Raw genomic sequence first — 22,677 nt, forward strand, 5'->3', positions numbered from 1 at the left:
CCTTGGCAGCCTTCCAGTGCTTTTGGCTAGTGGAAAGGCTCTTGTTGCCCATGCCAGTATTTTAATACCCACAATGCCCTGTTACTACCCTCCAGGTTTCATTGTTTACATAAAGTTGACAAGTGGGCGTGGTCATGTAAGGCAGTGTCGTTTTGAGCGCGCAGTCACCGAAGATTGCCGAAGATGAATTGATGCTGCAGTTCTTTCGCTGCGTTCGGCGAATCCTTCTCTCGGCGCTCTGCTCGTCGCGCCTGCTCTGCGATCTCACGAAGTAGTTCCGGTGGGGTCCTGGAATCCAGGCGCGCGGGTCTAGCTGCGTTGTGTGAATGTGATGGAGCCTTTAACGGGCGAGGGTAAGCCGTTAGCGGCGGATAAAGACGGTGAGAGTAAGTCCTTGTGAGGGTCAGTGGGTCCACTGCAAACACAGAGTGAGGGGGCTCTCTCACTGCAAACACAGAGTGAGGGGGCTCTCTCACTGCAAACACAGAGTGAGGGGGCTCTCTCACTGCAAACGCAGGGTGAGGGGGGCTCTCTCACTGCAAACGCAGGGTGAGGGGGGCTCTCTCACTGCAAACGCCGGGTGAGGGGGGGCTCTCACACTGCAAACGCAGAGTGGGGGGGGACTCTCACACTGCAAACGCAGAGTGGGGGGGGACTCTCACACTGCAAACGCAGGGTGAGGGGGGGCTCTCACTCTGCAAACGCAGGGTGAGGGGGGGCTCTCACACTGCAAACGCAGGGTGAGGGGGGGGCTCTCACACTGCAAACGCAGGGTGAGGGGGGGCTCACACTGCAAACGCAGGGTGAGGGGGGGCTCACACTGCAAACGCAGGGTGAGGGGGGCTCACACTGCAAACGCAGGGTGAGGGGGGGGCTCACACTGCAAACGCAGGGTGAGGGGGGGCTCTCACTCTGCAAACGCAGGGTGAGGGGGGGCTCTCACACTGCAAACGCAGGGTGAGGGGGGGCTCTCACACTGCAAACGCAGGGTGAGGGGGGGCTCTCACACTGCAAACGCAGGGTGAGGGGGGGCTCTCACACTGCAAACGCAGGGTGAGGGGGGGCTCTCACACTGCAAACGCAGGGTGAGGGGGGGCTCACACTGCAAACGCAGGGTGAGGGGGGGCTCACACTGCAAACGCAGGGTGAGGGGGGCTCACACTGCAAACGCAGGGTGAGGGGGGGCTCACACTGCAAACGCAGGGTGAGGGGGGGGCTCACACTGCAAACGCAGGGTGAGGGGGGGCTCACACTGCAAACGCAGGGTGAGGGGGGGGCTCACACTGCAAACGCAGGGTGAGGGGGGGGCTCACACTGCAAACGCAGGGTGAGGGGGGGCGGCTCTCACACTGCAAACGCAGAGTGAGGGGGGGCGGCTCTCACACTGCAAACGCAGAGTGAGGGGGGGCGGCTCTCACACTGCAAACGCAGAGTGAGGGGGGGCGGCTCTCACACTGCAAACGCAGAGTGAGGGGGGGCGGCTCTCACACTGCAAACGCAGAGTGAGGGGGGGCGGCTCTCACACTGCAAACGCAGAGTGAGGGGGGGCGGCTCTCACACTGCAAACGCAGAGTGAGGGGGGGCGGCTCTCACACTGCAAACGCAGAGTGAGGGGGGGCGGCTCTCACACTGCAAACGCAGAGTGAGGGGGGGCGGCTCTCACACTGCAAACGCAGAGTGAGGGGGGGCGGCTCTCACACTGCAAACGCCGTTAGCGGCGGATAAAGACGGTGACAGTAAGTCCTTGTGAGGGTTAGTGGGTCCACTGCAAACGCAGAGTGAGGGGGGGGCGCTCTCACACTGCAAACGCAGAGTGAGGGGTGCGCTCTCACACTGCAAACGCCGTTAGCGGCGGATAAAGACGGTGACAGTAAGTCCTTGTGAGGGTTAGTGGGTCCACTGCAAACGCAGAGTGAGGGGGGTGCGCTCTCACACTGCAAACGCAGAGTGAGGGGGGGCGCTCTCACACTGCAAACGCAGAGTGAGGGGGGGCGCTCTCACACTGCAAACGCAGAGTGGGGGGGGCGCTCTCACACTGCAAACGCAGAGTGAGGGGGGGCGCTCTCACACTGCAAACGCAGAGTGAGGGGGGGCGCTCTCACACTGCAAACGCAGAGTGAGGGGGGGCGCTCTCACACTGCAAACGCAGAGTGAGGGGGGGCGCTCTCACACTGCAAACGCAGAGTGAGGGGTGCGCTCGCACACTGCAAACGCAGAGTGAGGGGGTGCGCTCTCACACTGCAAACGCAGAGTGAGGGGGTGCGCTCTCACACTGCAAACGCAGAGTGAGGGGGTGCGCTCTCACACTGCAAACGCAGAGTGAGGGGGTGCGCTCTCACACTGCAAACGCAGAGTGAGGGGGTGCGCTCTCACACTGCAAACGCAGAGTGAGGGGGTGCGCTCTCACACTGCAAACGCAGAGTGAGGGGGTGCGCTCTCACACTGCAAACGCAGAGTGAGGGGGTGCGCTCTCACACTGCAAACGCAGAGTGAGGGGGTGCGCTCTCACACTGCAAACGCAGAGTGAGGGGGGGCGCTCTCACACTGCAAACGCAGAGTGGGGGGGCGCTCTCACACTGCAAACGCAGAGTGAGGGGGGGCGCTCTCACACTGCAAACGCAGAGTGAGGGGGGGCGCTCTCACACTGCAAACGCAGAGTGAGGGGGGGCGCTCTCACACTGCAAACGCAGAGTGAGGGGGGCGCTCTCACACTGCAAACGCAGAGTGAGGGGGGCGCTCTCACACTGCAAACGCAGAGTGAGGGGGGGCGCTCTCACACTGCAAACGCAGAGTGAGGGGGGGCGCTCTCACACTGCAAACGCAGAGTGAGGGGGGGCGCTCTCACACTGCAAACGCAGAGTGAGGGGGGGCGCTCTCACACTGCAAACGCAGAGTGAGGGGGGGCGCTCTCACACTGCAAACGCAGAGTGAGGGGGGGCGCTCTCACACTGCAAACGCAGAGTGAGGGGGGGCGCTCTCACACTGCAAACGCAGAGTGAGGGGGGGCGCTCTCACACTGCAAACGCAGAGTGAGGGGGGGCGCTCTCACACTGCAAACGCAGAGTGAGGGGGGGGCGGCTCTCACACTGCAAACGCAGAGTGAGGGGGGGGCGGCTCTCACACTGCAAACGCAGAGTGAGGGGGGGGCGGCTCTCACACTGCAAACGCAGAGTGAGGGGGGGGCGGCTCTCACACTGCAAACGCAGAGTGAGGGGGGGGCGGCTCTCACACTGCAAACGCAGAGTGAGGGGGGGGCCGGCTCTCACACTGCAAACGCAGAGTGAGGGGGGGGGGGGGTCGGCTCTCACACTGCAAACGCAGAGTGGGGGGGGGGGGGGGTCGGCTCTCACACTGCAAACGCAGAGTGGGGGGGGGGGGTCGGCTCTCACACTGCAAACGCAGAGTGGGGGGGGGGTCGGCTCTCACACTGCAAACGCAGAGTGGGGGGGGGGTCGGCTCTCACACTGCAAACGCAGAGTGAGGGGGGGGGTCGGCTCTCACACTGCAAACGCAGAGTGAGGGAGGGGGGGGCTCTCACACTGCAAACGCAGAGTGAGGGAGGGGGGGGCTCTCACACTGCAAACGCAGAGTGAGGGGGGGGGGGGCGGCTCTCACACTGCAAACGCACCTTCATTATCTCTGTGTGTTTTATTTGGTGGGAGAGCCACCATTTATCCTGTTGCTGGGAAGGAAATGGTAGTTGTCCATAATGGAGAATTAACAGATTAATATAAACTACAAACCCAGGGTGAATATGGTACTAAAATAAAATCATATCAAACTAAAGAACATCCCATATGAAACTAAAAACCTGCCCTATGTAGTATTTTATTATATTGTATTCTGAGTGCTGCCATTCACTGTTTACAAACACCATGTTTCAATGTTTATTACAGTGTAACCAGACTGTAGAAACTGAACCACTTACAAAGAGTACATTTCTGCTAAAACAAACAATTCATAACATCTAGTGATGGACCCTGGAATTAACCCTTTCCTGCCTTTTAGTTATATTGTGTACTGTCCTCTTTTTGCCTTCCATTAATTAAGTTTAAAAAAAAAAAATAACTATAATTGTTGCGCTCTTTGCTGTTATTAAAGGACTCCAAGCACCATAACTACTACAGTGTGCTGTTATGGTAGCTGAAGTGCCCTGGTACCCATCCCTATTGTATATAGTCAAATTGTTTAAGAATGTTATATGGGGGTTTGTCGGTGACCCAGAATATCCCAGGTAGGATTTTCCATTAGTTCTTCTGTACTAAGTCGGCTCATTTGCTAAGATTGTCAGTTGATTGCTTTCAGCCAATGAGCTAAGCCCTGCACTACTGTGTTTACACCTCATACTGAGAGTTTCCCGCTCTCCTTCTGAAGTAATGGAGGCAGAGATTGGAGGTTTTTCTTAAATGGTGTGGCTACTTACAATGGAGGGGGAGTCTGGCCACTCGTGGCACCAAAACCACTACAACAAGCTTTAATGATTATGGTGCTTGGAGTGTTCCCTTAGTCTTTTCTTTGCCAGTTTTCGCTCCAAAATTTACCTCTCTTGGTCGCTAATAGGCACCCATTTACAATCTCACTCCCACCTCTTCATTCCCCAATATAACACTTTTTATCGTCTAACCGATGCTAGACGTCTTCATGCTTTGCATCTAAAACACCATAGGAAATCATTGAGCAATGCTTTCCTATAGATGTTGTCCTAATGCGACCATGTGCTTGCTGTGTATGCGAGTTTCTGTTACTTATATTCAACCTTCTTGATGTAACCATGTTCCTTTTCATCTGCTAGATCTACATCATAGTGTACTCTTCGTTATGCACAACAGAGCAAAATGAGAGTCTATGGAAGACACCGCAGAGCTATGGGATTGACATTCTAGCAAGCTATAGGGATCTTTTCGAGTTTGCATGGGATTGACATTATAGCAAACTATATTGATCTTTTTGAGTTTGCGTGGGATTTACTTTATAGCAAGCTATATTGATCTTTTCAAGATTCTTTTTAAAGTTAGATACAGTTTTAAATCCATAGCACCCTGTTTCACATTGAAAAAAAATAACTGTTTAAAAAGCTTGGAATTGTATTTATTTTTTTGTCACAGCCTGGTTAAATTAGTCGAAAGTTTGTGTTTCAGACTTCAAATTACTTTAATGGGGGTTTTAATAAATAAACACCATTTTATTTTCTATCATAAAAACTGTGATTTAATGCCATTTACATTTTTCATTAGACTTTACATTGACTTATTTTTCAGATGAACCTACAATAACCAAAGACCCTTTATTAAAACAAGATATGGGTGCCTTAAATGAAGAACAAGCAACTGATACTGAAGAGCACGCAAAGAGTAATGATACACTATTTAGAGAATTTGAACATGCATTTTTCCCAGAAATTCTTTTTTAATTGTATTTCAAATTTATTTATTTTTCCTTAGTAATATCAAATTCACCTTAGAAGAAAGTGAGCCTGAAAAAGGAACTGTGACTTACAAAATATTGTAATTTTAGAAATACTATGCTACACATAGCCTATCCTGTTAGGTCTTGCAATAACACAGTTTTAGGTACCTCAAGATCAGTGCTTGGTACCCTGAGTTCAAGGTACACCAAATGGGATAGCATTGATTGGTTGAGGTCATCGAGATTGATAATCTCGGCCATGGATGCATTGCCAGCATCATCGAGATCGGTGCAGTGAGGGAGAAAAAGTGAGTAAAATCCTCTTTTCACTGCGATCTGAGGTGGACAGGGGTTATAAACTGCCACTCTAGGACTATAGTGTTAGGAATACATGTTTTTATCCCTAACACTATAGTGTAACGTTATATTGCATCCCCTGTAATCCCTCACTAGTGTCTGGGCCAGATAAATAGTAAAGGTTCTGGAAGGTTTGCTGCTATAAATACTGGAACCTATATATGATGTGTTTTCCAACTTTAAAGAGTTTTATTATTAATTGTATTATTTTATAGACGTGCATAAATGTGTTTCAGCCAGTATGAATGAATCAAATTCCTTTAATCTATGCATGAACTGGCTGATCCATCCGGAATTCACCTGTGGAGTATTATTTACAGGTAAATCCCGGACAGATCAATTTTTTTTCAGATTTCAAGAACTGGATTTGTTTGTTTCAGCTGAAATGCATTTGTGCACAAGTCGTTTTTTTTTGTTTTTTTTTTATACTGCTGTTGGGCACATACCACTTGTAATTGATGTCTTGTTAGTTTATAAGTTTCTTGTGAAACTATAATTCTGAAACATATTAAACTCTCTTGCAGGATCTAACAAAACTCAAGATCAAAATCGGCTACATAATCTTATGCAATTTTGTGTCTTTTGAGGGACCCTCCACTGTCTGAATGCAAGCAAAAATCACTGTTCAGTAAGTATACCCCTGAATGGACACATGCATGCGCTTAGTTATGCATTATTTCCATTGGGGTATATCAAAGAACATGGTGTAAAAGTTACAGATCTCTTGTTTGAAGCCTTTGCAAGCTATCCCCTTCTAACCCCTCTTTCTGTGGCTGTCCAATTACAGACTTCCCAATGCTGCAGCTCACTGAGAAGTCTTTGCAAAGCAGTTGCTCAGAGCCATTGAATGTATCGCCACTGAGCTAAAGAACTGGGAGATCGCTTGGATGTGCACTTAGGCAATATGGTTATCGCACTTGGTGCTAAATTTGATCCATGCTATTTAAATTCCAGCAGTAACTAGCTGGCTGCCGGTGTTTGAGTCACTATTGTTACATGTATGCTGTCACCAGCTATCTAGTCCACCCAGAGGCCTATTAAAGGGTTTCACCAAGCACCATTACCACTTCAGTGATTTGAAGTGGCTAAGGTGCTAGGTGTATGTAAGTGGTGGTGATGGGTTAGGGTGGTAGACGTATGTTTGTTTCTGCTTGAAACACTGCGTATGTTGAGTTAAGCAGTATAGGTTTCAGTCTTAATTTTCCTTTTTAATACATGATTTTTGTGCAGTAATTTGGCTTGTGTTTTTATTGGAGCTTATATACGGTACCTTAGGAGGGGGTTGGTTTATGTCACAGATCCTGCTTCTCAGCTCTCTTACGTTGATTCTGTTTGCTTACAGTGAAGGAGTGTCCAGGGTACTTCTGGCACTATAACATAATCTATTTTTTTATTATTTTTATTTTGTGTAAAAGGTCCACTTTAAATATATATATTTTTACATTTTCCGTCTTAAATCATTTAAGAAAAACAAACTTTCTGAAATTTGTTATAGGTGAACCATTATGCAACAGAGATGTGGTACGAGAAGTGGATCTAATCAATGTAAATCCAGTACTAGATACCCAGGAAAATCCATTGGGTCTGGTGGTCGATGGTTAGTAAATTACTTTTGCTGTTTCTATTAGGTGTTCTATCTGAGATTATTTTTTTCTCTCCTTAAATTGTTTAAAATCTATATTTGTACGTGTTAGAACATAATCCACACAAATTATCAACAATTTGAAAATGTAAGGATTATTATTGCTTATTTGCAGTGGTTGGTTTGAGAGGACACTTTGAATTGTTGGTTTCTCTGTGAGCCTTACAGAGAAGAGTATTTTCTTTTGTGAGACAGCAAGAAGTGCATTGTGGTATTCAATATGTTCTGGATTTTACTTATCGTTGCAGTCACTTTTCCCTCAACTGTAGCAAGAAAAAAAATAGATTTTCTAAATGCAAATTAACAATTTCTCCCATAAACCCAGAGTCTGTGACATAGAACACCTACACTTGCTCTCTTATGCAGGTAGTGCAGAAATGATAATTTTCTTGATCCAAACGTAACTAAATGGTAATAAGAGAATTCAACATAACATGAACATAGAGAATATTAAACAAAAAAAACTGTTGACCATATGCAATATAAGAAGAGGAAGTACCCATAAAATAACATGATGGTATAGTAAAACCACTGATTGTGCTGTATGCAGAATAGAGGTCCATGCCCACGGGTTTTCTGGATTTAATAGTTGTTCATGGTTCATTGGCTTGCTTTTACTTTACTATTTCCCTATAATGTTCATTATAAGGCCTTCAACATGATCAGGTTATTACAGTTGTGAAACCATCAATAAGAATAACGTGCAAAATCCAGCTAATTGGTAGAAGAACTTTATCTTTTCATACATGTGATAGCAAAAAAAATAAATCCTTTTAATTTTTTTAATACATTTTCAGGATTTTTTCTTTCTTTCAGGAAAACACATTTCCATACAGAAAGACTTGTCCGATCTGGAGACATTAGCTGGCCAGGGTATAGGTAAGTAAACTTTGTTCAGTAGCAGTTACTTTCAGAGCTGTCCAACAAAATGCTTTATGGGTTTAAGTTGACCAAAGCCAACTTGAAAATAAGCAATGCAGAACACCAATTTAACAGAGCCCTGACCACAAGCATGTATTTTTTCTTCTTTTGGCCCATTCAGTATAGAAAGTTGTGTACTCCAATTTTTTTCCTTGTCTACTAAAATGCACTGTGTGGGGGACAGAACCTCTCCACGGGCTCCTGAAAGAGCCTGCTTGCCAGTCTCCTGCCTCAGGACTATGGGCCCTGCAATATACCTTGCCCAATGCACTTGTCTCCATTCATGTGATTTATGTACTTTTGTACTCCAGAAAGAGAGACCGACCGTTAGCCCTGATTCCCTGGAACTGTTTTGGGCATAGGACCATGTGCACGGTCAGTCAAAATTATGACTTCCATGGAAATCCTGAACCTCATAACCGATCTGGGTGATGTTTGGATATGTTGGTCCCCCATATCAGGGCTATCAGGGGATGTGACTTTTGTGGGGTTTCCATGTGTTTTAGGGGTACTTTCGGGGTGTTGTTAAAATGTATGCTTTCTGTGCCTGGAGATAATTGAGTTTAGTACAGTTCCTGACTCAATTATCTCTCAGGCGCAGGGGAGGGATTACCCTGTTTTGTGTGGGAGTGTCCTGGACCTGGGAGCCAATGTAATTTTATGTGTGTGTTTTACTGTAGTCTCCTCTAAGGTCCAGAGGGGTATGCCCCTGGAATATGTATCCGGAAACCCCTTGTATGGGGGAGATGCATATAAGGCTGCATGTGGCTCCCATTAAACCAGTTCCTCTTCACCCTCAACATAGAGCCTTGTCTCATGTGTGGAGGGAACAGTTATATTTACTCTGGGAATTGCTATACTCATTATACTTGGATTATTATCGCCATTTAAATAGCGCCAACAGAGTCCGTAGCGATTTACAATATTATGAGAGGGGGGATTTAACTATAAATAGGACAATTGCAAGAAAAATCTTGAACGATGGGTTGAAGAGGTGCCTGCTCAAACGAGCTTACATTCTATAGGAGGTGGGGTGTAAAACACAATAGGATTATAATCACTAGCTCTTGTAAGAGCTATCCTGCTTTACTCTCTGGATTGGAAGAGGTCTACCTACTGGAAGCTGGATCTTGGGTCCAGGGTGGGTGGAGGACAGCGAGACCCTACCAAGCTGTTATGCTGACTGCGGGGTTTATGGTGGTTCTAGTGTCTGGTAGAGTGCCTGGTGTACTCAGTGAGCACTAGGAAGCATCGATTGGCAGAGGCACCCAGTCTGGGTGCCAGGCGGTCTGCCACACACTTATTGCTTGAACATATTCTGAAATGATTCAGTAATACCTAAAAGCCCTTTTGATAATTTAAAAGGTATTTTTTTCCCCTTGCTTATTACCATGTGCTGCCATCTTTGATCTTTACCTCCTGGTGCTTTATCCACCAGGAGTCTGTCAGTGCTGTATTCTCGCACATGCGCAAGAGTAAAACTATGATGTTTATGAATAATGCTGCGAGGCATAATGCTTTATTCCCTACCAATGGGAAGTGGCACACCTTGACAGCGGTATCTTCACATATTGTCAAGTTCTGTCAACTTAATGTTTAACCATAAGACAAAGTAATCCACTTATGATATGCTTTGACTGTGTCGGAAATTCAATGAATATCTAAAACAGTCTCTATGAGCATTTCATAATGCTAGTATTCTTATGAAATGCTATTTTTTTTTTTGTTTTTTTTATTGTGGGGAAGGGGGCCGGGAGTGGGAGAATCATCATAAGTCATAGTTGTCTTTGAAAACATTTGCCATACAGTTTTCTGTTTTTTTTTTTTTTTTATCTATATAGGTGACAAAAAACAATGCCCTCTATGTCCAGAGGAAAGATTCAGACCCTGCCAAATCCACAAACTTCTTAAACATCTGCAAAATTTTCACTGGAAAGTGTCTGTTGAATTTGAAGGTTTGAGCTGCCTTTTTATTTTTCTAAGTATTCATGAATTTTTTACAAATTTTTTTTTTTTTTTTTTTGATCATTTAAAATTATTTCATAACTAATCTTATAAACACCTGTCCATTTTTCTCTGCCTGGTTATGTTTTGGGGGAATTAACACAATCACTCCAGAAAATATACATCTTCAGATATCCTTTAAACAATGTGTAAGATGCAAATACAAAACTGAAATGACTATCAATATCATGTATTAACACGCATATGTTGTCCATTGGGAAGTAATCATAAATAGGCATTACAGATTCGATATTGTTAAGCTTCATATCTCCACTTGAGGTTGATAATATCCTCAACGCATCCAATGAGCTTTAGAGGCCTTAGTATTTAAAGACTCCATAGTTAAAGAATTTGGGCCATTAACTGCCATAGCTTTCCAACAAACATTGTGTCCATGCACTGGCCTCAGCAGTACAAATTTTTATGTCAGAATAACAGCTCTTTATTTTTATATGCTTGTTAAATCTCCCTATTTGCACTTCCAGGGTCACATTTGCCAATTGACTGTATATGTGCATATAGTTTTACTTACACAAACTCTTCCTGTTTTTCTGTGTTATTTGTATGTTGTTTACCATTTAACCCCTTAAGGACACATGACATGTGTGACATGTCATGATTCCCTTTTATTCCAGAGGTTTGGTCCTTAAGGGGTTAAGATTAAAAAAAAAATTATATTTTGAACTTTTTTCTTTCCCCAGGATACAGAATGTGTATATGTTGTTTGCCGTGTCTGCATCGGAATGCATCTCAAAGTGGGGGTGAGGTAATGCAGTATTTCTCTTCAGAAGGACAGATGTCTCAAATTAATTTGTAAAGCGTGATACAACTCTTCTATTTAAAATAAATCTACACAAATAACATTAAAAAAATTTACTTATAGTCTAATATACCTTAATTATAAGAAGGACAGAAGTCCATTACATCAATTTTGTCCAAATTTGGACAGAGATCATTAGTGGAGATTTTGAGACAAAACTCAATCCAAGGACAGACGGAATTGATATCACTATTGGTGCTTGTCCCATCTTGTTTTGATAACATAATAGATTTTCAGCAGTATTATAGAATTGAATATATAACAGTACCTTAATACAGGTAATGCACAACATAAAGAACAAACTCCCACAATATTGAAAGGAAGAGCTTACGATTTTAAGTCCCTTGTCACTAGCCAGGCCTTAAAAGATCCGGGGGGGGGGTACGAGCAGAGCAGCATGGAAGTTTGTGACCCGAGCTTCTCGCCACCAAGGTCCTAAAAGCAACTTGCAGCTGTAAAAACGTACCCAATGGGGTGCAACAAGTGGTCAGAGCCCTAGGGTTGGACCCCACTCATCGCAGACAGGTCCCATGGATGGTTTTCTTCAAACACCACTGGGGCCTACTAGTTAGGCGCATGGCTCCAAGATGGCGCCTGTGTCACCGGCCTTGTCCAGTTCGGAGCACGAACAGCCTACCTGGCAGACATCGGAGCTGAAATCAGACGGATGGCAGCATCTATGGTCACGAAAACAGACCTTTAAGTGCTGGTAAGTACCATTACGGCGTCCCTCACCTCAGCGGTAGCAGCACTGCAATCCAATGTGGACGCACAGGGAGGCCGCATCCGGGTGCTTGAAACCCAAGCCCAAGCAACCTCAGCAGGCCGCCTCTGCTGATACAGCCATTGCATGCCAGGGCAACATGTTGCTCGCATAAGACGCCAGGTCAAAGACCTGGATAACAGGAGCCGTCGCTCCAACATCAGGGTTAGAAGGGTGTCGGAGCCCGATGGCTGTGGAGTCAACCCTTACGGAGATTTTCTGCATGATATTAGGAGAGTAAGCCCCAGCGGAAATCTGCTTTGAAAGAGCACACCGGGCCTTAAGGTCTAGGATCAGAGATGGGGACCCACGAGAAATCATCTGATGTCTCCACTCTTTTCAACTGAAAGAGGGCATCATGAGGCAGGCCATATCACGGAAGAGGAAGTTGCGGGTGCGATCAAGTTAGCTAAAACCAGGCGGGCCCCGGGACTGGTTGGCTTCACTTTGGACTATTATAAAAAGTTCAGGCATATCCTGCTTCTGAGGCTCATTCAAGCATTTAACGCTATCATAACGGTTTCTCACTTCCACCCTGGGTCGCTAATGGCCACAATCACTGTCCTCCTGAAGCCGGGTAAGGACCCTGAACTATGTGGCAGCTACAGGCCGATCTCCCTACTTAATGTGGACATCAAGCTACTGACAAAGATACTGTCCAACAGAATCGGCATGTTGCTGCCAAGGATCGTTCATCCGGAACAAACAAGATTCATCCCTGGGAGAGAAGTTGGGGATAGCACCCTCCAGGCTCTCTCCATCCAACAACCTGCGAAAAGTTTAAAAGACTTTTTTAATTATTTTCTCATCAACGGATGCGGAGAAAGCATTTGACCGGATGAATTGGTCTTTCCTAATAACTATACTACGTGAGTTGGGCCTTGGCGGCAATATGCTGAAATGGATAGGGGCGATTTATAGCTGCCCCAGTGCCAGGGTGCGGGTGAACGGGGCGCTCACAGAGGACTTCCAGACACTGAATGGCACAAGACAAGGGTGCCTGCTACCCTTGAGCCGCTCCTAGAGGCGATGCGACAGTCGGACGGGATTCCGGGCTTCTCATGGAGGACTGATACACACAAAGTGGCTGTGTATGCAGGTGACCTATTTTTAATAAAGGATCCCGAGACTATACTATCCTACTTGGTGAAAATGCTCGAGTCGTATGGTGAAGTCTCCGGATTTAAGTTGAACATGTCAAAGTGTGAGGTGCTTAACATCACGGTCCTGGCGGCAAAGAATGACAACCTGTAGCTTCGGTTCCCGTTCTGCTGGTGCACGTCCCATTTGGAGTACCTAGGAATGGCTCTCACTCAAAAGCCGGGAGACCTATATCGGGTGACCTTTATACCCCTGTTACAGCGAATACATTAAACACCTAAAGAAATGGTCTTACCCCCATATCTCCTGGTTTGGTAAGATTGCAATACTCTTTACCTGGGTAATACCTCCTCGTGGGACACCTGGAAAGCAAGACATGTTCCGCCGGCGATGGGAGCGTATCCTAGATCAATCTTTCACTGAGGCTCAGTGGGAGAAATTATACTCCACCACAAATTCTTTGCCAGCTCCAAATATCAGGAATCCAATTATATTGCTGGGAAATTAGGAGAAGCATGTGGAGAGGTGGCTATTTGATATATTAGATGGTTTTCTTACTTTGTCTTGTAAGCTGGAGTCCAATGTACGCCTGTATTACCTTGGGGCACATTGTGTGTTCTGTACTAGACATACCTTCCATGCAGTCTGCACAGAAATACACAAAATTAGATAGTATAGGTTGTTCATGTAATGTGGATTTTAATGTTACTGCTATAATCACAAATTCTAATAAGGTTTGGAGTAGATGATTCTCCAAACATACTAAAATGGGTACTTCTGCTCTCAAGGAATATAGTTATTGATATAATTTTGTTGTGTTTTGTGTTACTCAAGCCTGAGTAACCAGGGGGGCCTAATTTATGTTAGTCAGGATGGTCATTAAACAGTGATTCAAAGGCATATCTTTCTCTAAATTCATTTGAATGTAATTGGAGGTAATTTTCATTCTCTTTTGATACAATGTTTTTCCTCGTCAATCATTTTTTTTTACCTCCTTAAGGCTGGCAAAGATTACAGCCTCTGCAATATATTGATTATCTTCCTTTGCTCTCATTCTTGCTTACATTTCATCCTGTAGGTTGTAAATCTATAACCTACTCTGCTGATCACCATTCCCTATTTAGGGTAACATGATGTATTTTCAAATTCTCTTATATGCATACTTCTCTATAACCTTCTGTTTTCCTTATTCACATGTCCTTTTTGCTCTTTCGCCTCACTCCTCCTTCTTGGAATCCTTTAACATTTCACTCATTCTCACTCTTAGCACCTAGAACTGGGCGTTCCTTATTCCAGCCAATTGGCCTGCTCCCTACTAAATTGTTGCAAGCTACACCTATTAACAAAAGCCTACTTCTAGCCTTGGTGGGCCACCCTTTTATAACCAGTTCAATTTTTATTTTATTTTTTTGTCTACATATAAAATACAGTCCAAGAAAAGCAATTGTACATCAGAATGGCAAGTCATAAGCAATATAGATAGCATAAATTGGTGTATATTGCTAAGCAATGGCAATTTTTTTTTTTTTTTTTAATTTAAAGGAAAATTTACTAATTAACGGTCCAAGTAGCAGGTGGAAAATCTGATAAAGCCTGCAGCGCTCAGATGACTATGCTAACTGAGAGAGCGTTACACAACTTGGAAAATAAATGCCACTAGAGCCCCAATAAGCACACATCCCATAGCTTGCAAAAGACAAATTGAAAGACTGACAGCCCACACCAACCTCCAACACAGAAAGTGTGAAAATTGTCAGAGTTTCAGCACACAAGTCAATCTTGTCCTGCAACACCAGCCCCAGAGTTTCTTCCAATATTCCCCTCCCAACAACTATTTCTTTACCACAACCTCTACCTGTTCTCACAATCAAATCAACTCCTCCCAATTTCACATAAACACAAAGGTTTTATGCTTTTTGTTTGTTTTTTGCACCTTTGACAGTTGTACAATAGCGCTATATGTCCAGCTTCTGTTTTGTGTAGTTATTTGTTTAATAATTGTTTTCTTGTTGTGCAGGTGCCCAGTAAGATAGTGGTTCATTATCACTGTATCATCTGCTCTGCAACAGTTGCTAAAAGAAGATGCGAAATGTTAAGTCACATTAAGCGACACATCAACAAAGGAGAGACAGAAGTTAAATTATCTGGTAGGTTTTTCTGTCCTAATATCATAGCATAGCCATAAAGGCCTGTATAAATCCCTGCTATAATGCTAATTCAACTTTATTTGGCACTTCTGGACAATTATTAAACAAAGGAAAAAACAGAATAGCATCCTATAGAAAGTGTAGTTTAATTTTGGTTTTAAGACTAAATAATGGCAAATAGTCCTCCTTTTCACACACCCAAGCAGTAAAGGAGAAGATTAGTGCCTCTTAAAGTGTTTGCATATTATGCTGTTGCTTTTGTGTGCTGGCTGCACGATCATAGTTTTGATCTGGGAGTGTGTACGTTATCTAAATACTTCTTTAATTTTTTTTATTTCATTGATTTATTTAACTTTTTGCTGATTTATAAGTACACTATGTTTTCGAGAATGTTCTGGCTTTTGAAAGGCTCTGACTGGGGCAGAAAGTTGCCTCTGTTTCCAATAAAAACTTGCCTTTGGATTTAACTGAGTGCCTGGGCAGCTTTCCTTTCTATACACTGTATATGTATGGGGTATGCAGCCACCCAAGTCTGTGAGGCACCATTAGAATTTCCTTTTGCTTAGTGTACTTGGAAGTACCAGGAGAGCCATGGATACAACTTTTAAATGTTCTCTCTTTAATGACAATGTTATGAGATTATATAGGAGTTGGGAATTGTCAAGAATTAGCAAGCAAATTGGCCACTTTAGGCCAAATTTTGAAAAAGTCTCCTGACAATCTTCCAACCAGAAACTTTGACCTAAATGTTTAAATTAAAAAATATATATATTTTATCTTCTTTTCAAAGCTCCCACATGCAGAATGCAAGAAATATTACATGAGTCAAACACTGATGTCCAGGTTCTTCCAAATTTCAATACCCCACATAAGTCGGGAACCTTTTTTAATCCAAAAATGAAAATCAACAGGTAAGATCTTGAAGAAAGTGATCATATATGGTGGAAGGGTTGCACTCTGTCTCCTATTATAGTCTGTTTTTTTTTTTTGTTTTTTTTTTACAACAACTGCAGGGTCCCCCTAACAAAGCATTATTGGCCACCATCCAGAATGCAAGAGCCAATGTGTTTTCCTTGACTTGCCATAATTAATGTTTCCCCACTGCAGCATATGAAGTCTACACATTGCAGGGCAGGTCTTTTTTCGTTTTGCCCAAAAGAATGACAGTGATGCGTGTCCACTGCACCATCTTGGTTTTGATTTCTATTATGAAATTCTTCATCTGTTGCTTCGCTGGTGGTTTACCGAACATGATAAATTAGGCTGGAGTCTCTTATAAAGTAATGAATGAATTTGATGAAAAGGTAATGTGTAGGAAAGGGGCTCTTAACAAGTAGACCCACATTCGAAGAACATGAAGTCTTTTGAGTTTTTGCTTGCCTTATTTTTGGCTGTTGGAAGTATCAAGGCAGGGTTTTTGCTTGGCCAAGCTAATTTGTCTAGATCAGGGATAGTCAACTTGGTCTAATGCCAGCCCATGCAGAGCAAGCCTTGCTGTAAGCCCTTTTGCGCTGCTGAGGAGATCAAAGATCCCTCTCACCAGCCCGCTGGCTTGTTGTTCTAGCAGACTGTGTTCCTCCCGTGAGCAGACTGGTCGAAGCATTGCCGCACATTACCATGGCAATGCTCCGATACAGTGCTGTGCTCGCGGCAGAACAGGAAAGTCAGCCTGCAGCTGGAGGAGCTGCAGGCTAAAGTGAACATGCCACCACTGGACACCAGGGCTTACAGCATTATGCCCTGGTAAAAGGTAAGAAGAAGGGGGGAGGGAAAGACATTAAAATAGATTTTTGCATCTCCCCCACCTACACACAGCATAGACCCTATACAACCTTCACACACAAACACACACTACACCCCTCACACACTGCCCCCTCATACACACACACACGCAGACTCCCTCCACACACGCAGATCCCCCTCCCCCCAGACTGCCCACACTAGATAGTGCTGTGAATTTTCCGCACATGCCCAGTTAAACACTTGGGCATGCTAACGGGAATTTCATCAATTCATTTATTCGTCAGAAAGTCGAATGAATGAATAGAAATGTCAGACGAACAAGCAAACACCTAATATCAGCGTTCATTCGTTCAGCTTATTACAAGAAGGGAGCTACCGGCGCGCAGCTCCCTCCTTGTAATATGTAAAGATAGAAGTGGCAGAGAGCAGTGCTCCCCGCCACTTCCTAAGCCCCCCATGTCCTCTCTCACTCTATGGGGGTCAATATGACCGCCATAATAGAATAAGGGAGATTGAAATCTCCCGAATGCCTCTACTCGCTATACGCTGCTCACTGTTTAAAAAAAAAAAACACCCCCCAACCCGTGCTGCGTGAGTGGGGGCTATTGAAATGAAGGGGGGCCCTAAATGAGAATGTGGGGGGGTGCCTTTTGTCCTTCCCCTTGCCCCCACCACTGAGCGGCAGGTGGTGGCCCTAAAGGATAATTGGGGGGGGAACCTATTGTCCTCCCCCCGGCCCCCACCCCTGAGCGGCGGGAGGGGGCCCCATAGAATAAATGGGGTGGGTGGGAGGCCTAAATGAAAATCCCTACCCCCCCTCACCCTAAAAATAGTGCGGGGGGAATAAAATAAAAAAATTCTTGTAAAAAAAAAAAAATAATAATAATAATAATAAAACTTACCATTTGATGTCTTTTTTTTCTAAAATCTTAATTTTTCAGCCCCAAAAAAGGCAAATAAAAAAAAAACATCATACACGTCGAACTTGTAAAATACCCTGACACAAAAAAATTATCAATTTTCACCCGGCAAGGGCACGGCGCAGACTGAGACTTATAAAGCCTTGCCACGCCCTGCAATTACGTTTAAGTCAATCAGAGTGCTCTGTGTCATTTTACACAACGTGGGAACGTTCTTTGGAATTAGAGAGTTATCTACTAAGCGGCTGCACGATGCAGCCGCGGCATGCATAGGATCGGAGTTTCATTCCTTCAAATGAAATTCTGATATGAACAAAGTCACGAATTGCGTTCTAACACGAATTAACAAACTGTTCTCATTCTGTTAGGATGCTATTCGGAAGTTTTGCCGGCATTCTCTAAATGACAGGACGTTCGGGAATACTGACAGGATGCATCGCGGGAAAAGCTTAGAATTATGGGAAAATTTCTCTGACCACCGGAAATTAAGCACACTTTGCTCCTCCGCTGGTCAGAGATGGTCAAGCGTAGGAAGCCTCCAGAAGACAAATAGTCCCTACTTTGTCTTATGTTTTAAAGAAAACTAGAGCAGACAGGAAGAAATGAACAGATCCTGAGAGCGGAAGAGAAGAGGAATCGATTAAAGAAAGGTAAGTTCGGCATGACAGTTCAGCTTTAAGCCCTAGTTTATGACTACAAGAAAACTACATTAAAGAAGGGAAAGGTCTCCATAACGGACCTGTGTGCGTTTCATCCCTGAGCTAGGTTTATAGCTCAGGAGAATGTGAGTAGTTTACTAAATAATTTCAACCTCTCAGATTGTTATATCAATTTTGCACTATTGGAGTTTTATTTGTTTTCTTGGCATTTTCTGCCGATATCAACCAGCGCCACTGTACTATACTTGGACATGTATTCTCTCTATTCACGTATTGACTCAAATCTGTATGTAGCGATACACCTTTTTGGTTTATTTGTTTACGTGTTGGGTGTATAATGAAGGATTGCACTTGGTGTTACAGCAGCTACTGTAAGCCCTTTTGAGCTGGTGCCCCCCCTCACACAGACACGCACTGCCCCCCCCCCCCTCACAGATGCTCTTCCTCCCCTCCCCCCCCCCCCCCCACACATGCACTACCTCCCCCTCACACACACACACACAGACTCCCCCCTCACACACACACACCTCCCAACCCCCCCCCCCACTTTCCATGTTAGGCAATATGTCAGGAAGTTGGATCGTTCTGTAGTAGAGTTAGGATATAGAGATTTTAAACATTGCATTTCTTTTCTACCAGGCAGCTCATATTCTGTGCCCTTGCGGTACTTGTGGAAGAGAGAAGTCCATTGGAATGCCTGGATGCATTTGGATCCACAGGTACTTAACTAGTGTGATCAGTTTGTGTTGTCTCATTTGTCTCTAGATATCACAGTGTCCACACTAGACCCTAGCTTTTTACTTTCTGCATTAATGCGCATATATTGGGTAATAAAGACATTTAAAATTAATACTTTCCCAGATTAATTTAGTGTCCAGGGCTCTGGTCTAAACCCTCTCCTTGAGGAGATGGCAGTGGTATAAATGGCGCATATTACCCAACCAGCACCACCAGCTTTTTTTTTTTTAAACATAGTAAACATTCTATTTGTTACATAACAAATCAGACCTTAAATTGTTTTGTTTAATTAGGATCATCTGTTCTCAATCTGTTATTTTATCTTTCTTAATTAAGCAACAGATTGGCTATGGGAAAATTGTAACTACAACATACTCGTTTTCCTGGCACTAGAGTGCCCTGAGGGTGCCCCCACCCTCAGGGTCCCCCTCCCGCCCGGCTCTGGAAAGGGGTAAAACTTACCTTTTTCCAGCGCTGGGCGGGGAGCTCTCCTCCTCCTCTCCGCCTCCTCCGCCCCGTCGTCTAAATGCGCACGCACGGCAAGAGCTGCGCGCGCATTCAGCCGGTCGCATAGGAAAGCATTTACAATGCTTTCCTATGGACGCTTGCGTGCTCTCACTGTGATTTTCACAGTGAGAATCACGCAAGCGCCTCTAGCGGCTGTCAATGAGACAGCCACTAGAGGGTTAGGGGGAAGGCTTAACCCATTAATAAACATAGCAGTTTCTCAGAAACTGCTATGTTTATTAAAAAAATGTTCATTAAAAAAATGTTAACCCTTGCTGGACTTGGCACCCAGACCACTTCATTAAGCTGAAGTGGTCTGGGTGCCTAGAGTGGTCCTTTAAATAATAAACTGCCCAATTAATAACCATTACATGAATACATAAAATAATCATACCTGCATCCCTTGTCTTCCCACATGAGAGATACTATATAGAACCATGTCCTTTTAAAACCACAGCTATAGAAGTAGCTCACTAGGCTTTGCATGTAGCATACATTTCAAATTCATGCTTAGAAAAATGTATTCCTCTTGCTGTTTGTCTGTTTAATAATAGTGAGAGAAACCTAAAAATAGAATATATAAAGAATTGGGCAGGAAGTAGCCATAGCTACAGTGACTGCTTTTTTGTGTCACTCTATCCATTATTTAGCTTCAAAAGCAACTGTTGCATAAAAGCACTTAAGTTCTAGATTATGTATCTTCAAAAAAAATCTATTTTAAGTTATATGTATATTGTTCATTCGAGTGATCCCTTTATTTTTCTTTGTAGGTGTCATGGGACTACAATGGGCAAAGCACCTTGGGACGTCTGTGAAGGTCACAATTAATGATATCAGTGAACAATCTGTAGCAATGATCCGTGAGAATTGTGCTCTTAATAAGATGAAAGTGTTGGAGAAGAAAGGAGAGGAGGAGTCTGAATTATTAGAAGAGGGAGAGGAATATGTGCGGAGTGTAGAGGTTACCCAAGTAGATGCTAATGTCTTGATGCATCTGCGATCGTTCGATTTCATGTAAGTAATAAGCCTTCCTCCATAAATGAACATGTGACATTTCTCCTATATATGTCTTATAAATATCATTCTTATTCTTCAGACACCTGGACCCTTTTGGAACATCTGTGAATTACCTAGATGCAGCTTTTCGAAATGTCAGGAACATGGGTATCATATCTGTGACCTCAACAGACACCGGATCTTTATATGCAAAGTCTTTACATGTGGCAAAGCGTCACTATGGGTGCAATATCATTAGGACCGAATATTTCAAAGAGTTGGCTGCTAGAATTGTTATATGTTCAATTGCCAGGTACTTTCTTCCATTCTATATGGCAATTACTGTAGTTTTTTTAACTTAATTTTACCCCAAATAATTGATTGGCATTAATTTGTTTATACCGTTTGCCACCAACTTGTAAGCTGCAATTTAAGGATTCACTAACTTATTACGAGTGGTGTACATTAGATTTTGATACAGAAACTGAAGTTGTTTGCTCCATCTTGAATTAGCGACAAATGCAAGTTATATATTTAAGACTGATTTCTCTCCTCAAATTTAGTGTGTGTGTGTGTATATATGTGTATATATATATATATATATATATATATATATATATATATATATATATATATATATATATATATAATTTTTTTTTAAACATTGCTAATCACAAATGCATACACCAGTCAAACCATAAGACTTGCTTTTCCCACAGAAATCTCACTTTAACAGTGTTGTTACAGTGAGATTTATGTAGGAAAAGAAAGTCTTTTATGGCTGGACTGGTGTATGTATTTGTGTTCAACAATGTATTAACTATCCACTTCAGGTGGAAGGGGTTTTCATCCACTTTTTTTATTTTTTTTTTACCACAACTTTGTATGTGTATTTGTGTGTATGTACATCATGAAGATGGCATCCAAAGATTAACAGATAAACTGCTTATAGACAACAGACAGAGGATGCAGTAAAGAAAGAGGTCCTAAGACCGACTTCTCCACCAGCAAAAAGTGGATGTTTGGACCCATAGTTGGAAAGGCCGGGATTGAAAGACTGCACTGAGGCACTACTGCTTCCTGTACAGGAAAATCCACACCAGATCAATAGAAACAGCGGTCTACCACACGAGACAAGACCCAAAGTACAGACTGTGCAAAGAGGCCTCTGAGACAATCCAGCACATATTAGCTGGGTGCAAGATGTTAAGAGCGAAAGCATACACTGAGAAGCACCACATCTGCACAGACTATGGGCTGGACCTGCCAATCCAGATGATGGATACTACAAAGGGTAGTTGAGAATGACAGGCCCAAGATCCTGTGTGGGACTTTCAGATCCAGACAGACAAGCAAGTAGTGGAACCAATCTGACATTGTGGTGGTAGACAAGGAATGGCAGAAATGTGGTTGTGGATGGGGCAATAACCAGTGACTATAACATCAGGAAGAAGGAACATGAAAAGATGGACAAACACCAAGGACTGAAAGAGTAGCTGGAAAGTTAAAGCAGTAGCAGTTCCAGTTGTGATAGAAGCATTCGGGGCTGTGACCCCCAAGTTGGGCAAGTGGCTTCAACAGATTCCAGATGAGACATCTGAGATCGCTTTCCAGAAGATTGCAGTTCTAGGAACAGCTAAGATACTGCACAGATCACTCAGACTCCCAGGCCTCTGGTAGAGATAGAGAACGGTGCGATCTGTGAACTAGTGGTGCGCTGGATCTTGTTGTATACATACATATTTAAATATATATATTACAAGATCCAGCGCACCACTAGTTCACTAAACAGCAAGTTAAACGCTCACAGATCACACCGTTCCAACTGAGTAACGGCACCAGACAGGGTTGTCCTCTTTCGCCGTTATTGTTCACCCTATCACTAGAACCCCTGTTGCAGAAAATACGGGCCGACCCAGACATCAAGGGAATCGGGGTGGGAGGGAAAGGATA

At 44.0% G+C, this 22,677-nt stretch overlaps 1 protein-coding gene across 4 annotated transcripts in view; it reads left to right on the plus strand.

Annotated features, from left to right (window-relative positions):
* The first annotated feature begins 247 nt into the window (after positions 1 to 247).
* Positions 248 to 22,677, plus strand: part of TRMT1L (tRNA methyltransferase 1 like) — a 33,572-nt gene continuing 11,142 nt past the window's right edge. For 2 of the 4 annotated variants that reach the window (XM_063426190.1, XM_063426191.1), the window contains exons 1-11: positions 248 to 386; positions 5,259 to 5,351; positions 7,259 to 7,360; positions 8,222 to 8,284; positions 10,168 to 10,281; positions 11,032 to 11,096; positions 15,032 to 15,161; positions 15,952 to 16,072; positions 19,123 to 19,202; positions 20,499 to 20,742; positions 20,825 to 21,037. In XM_063426190.1, coding sequence (XP_063282260.1) covers positions 332 to 386; positions 5,259 to 5,351; positions 7,259 to 7,360; positions 8,222 to 8,284; positions 10,168 to 10,281; positions 11,032 to 11,096; positions 15,032 to 15,161; positions 15,952 to 16,072; positions 19,123 to 19,202; positions 20,499 to 20,742; positions 20,825 to 21,037 — 1,280 coding nt within the window. In that variant the 5' untranslated portion in view covers positions 248 to 331. Of the gene's footprint in view, positions 387 to 1,847; positions 1,865 to 5,258; positions 5,352 to 7,258; positions 7,361 to 8,221; positions 8,285 to 10,167; positions 10,282 to 11,031; positions 11,097 to 15,031; positions 15,162 to 15,951; positions 16,073 to 19,122; positions 19,203 to 20,498; positions 20,743 to 20,824; positions 21,038 to 22,677 lie in introns of those variants that run through there. The other 2 variants (XM_063426193.1, XM_063426192.1) reach the window with 2 other exon arrangements.

This window comes from Pelobates fuscus, chromosome 7 (genome assembly GCF_036172605.1).
Source record: "Pelobates fuscus isolate aPelFus1 chromosome 7, aPelFus1.pri, whole genome shotgun sequence".
NCBI lineage: Eukaryota > Metazoa > Chordata > Amphibia > Anura > Pelobatidae > Pelobates > Pelobates fuscus.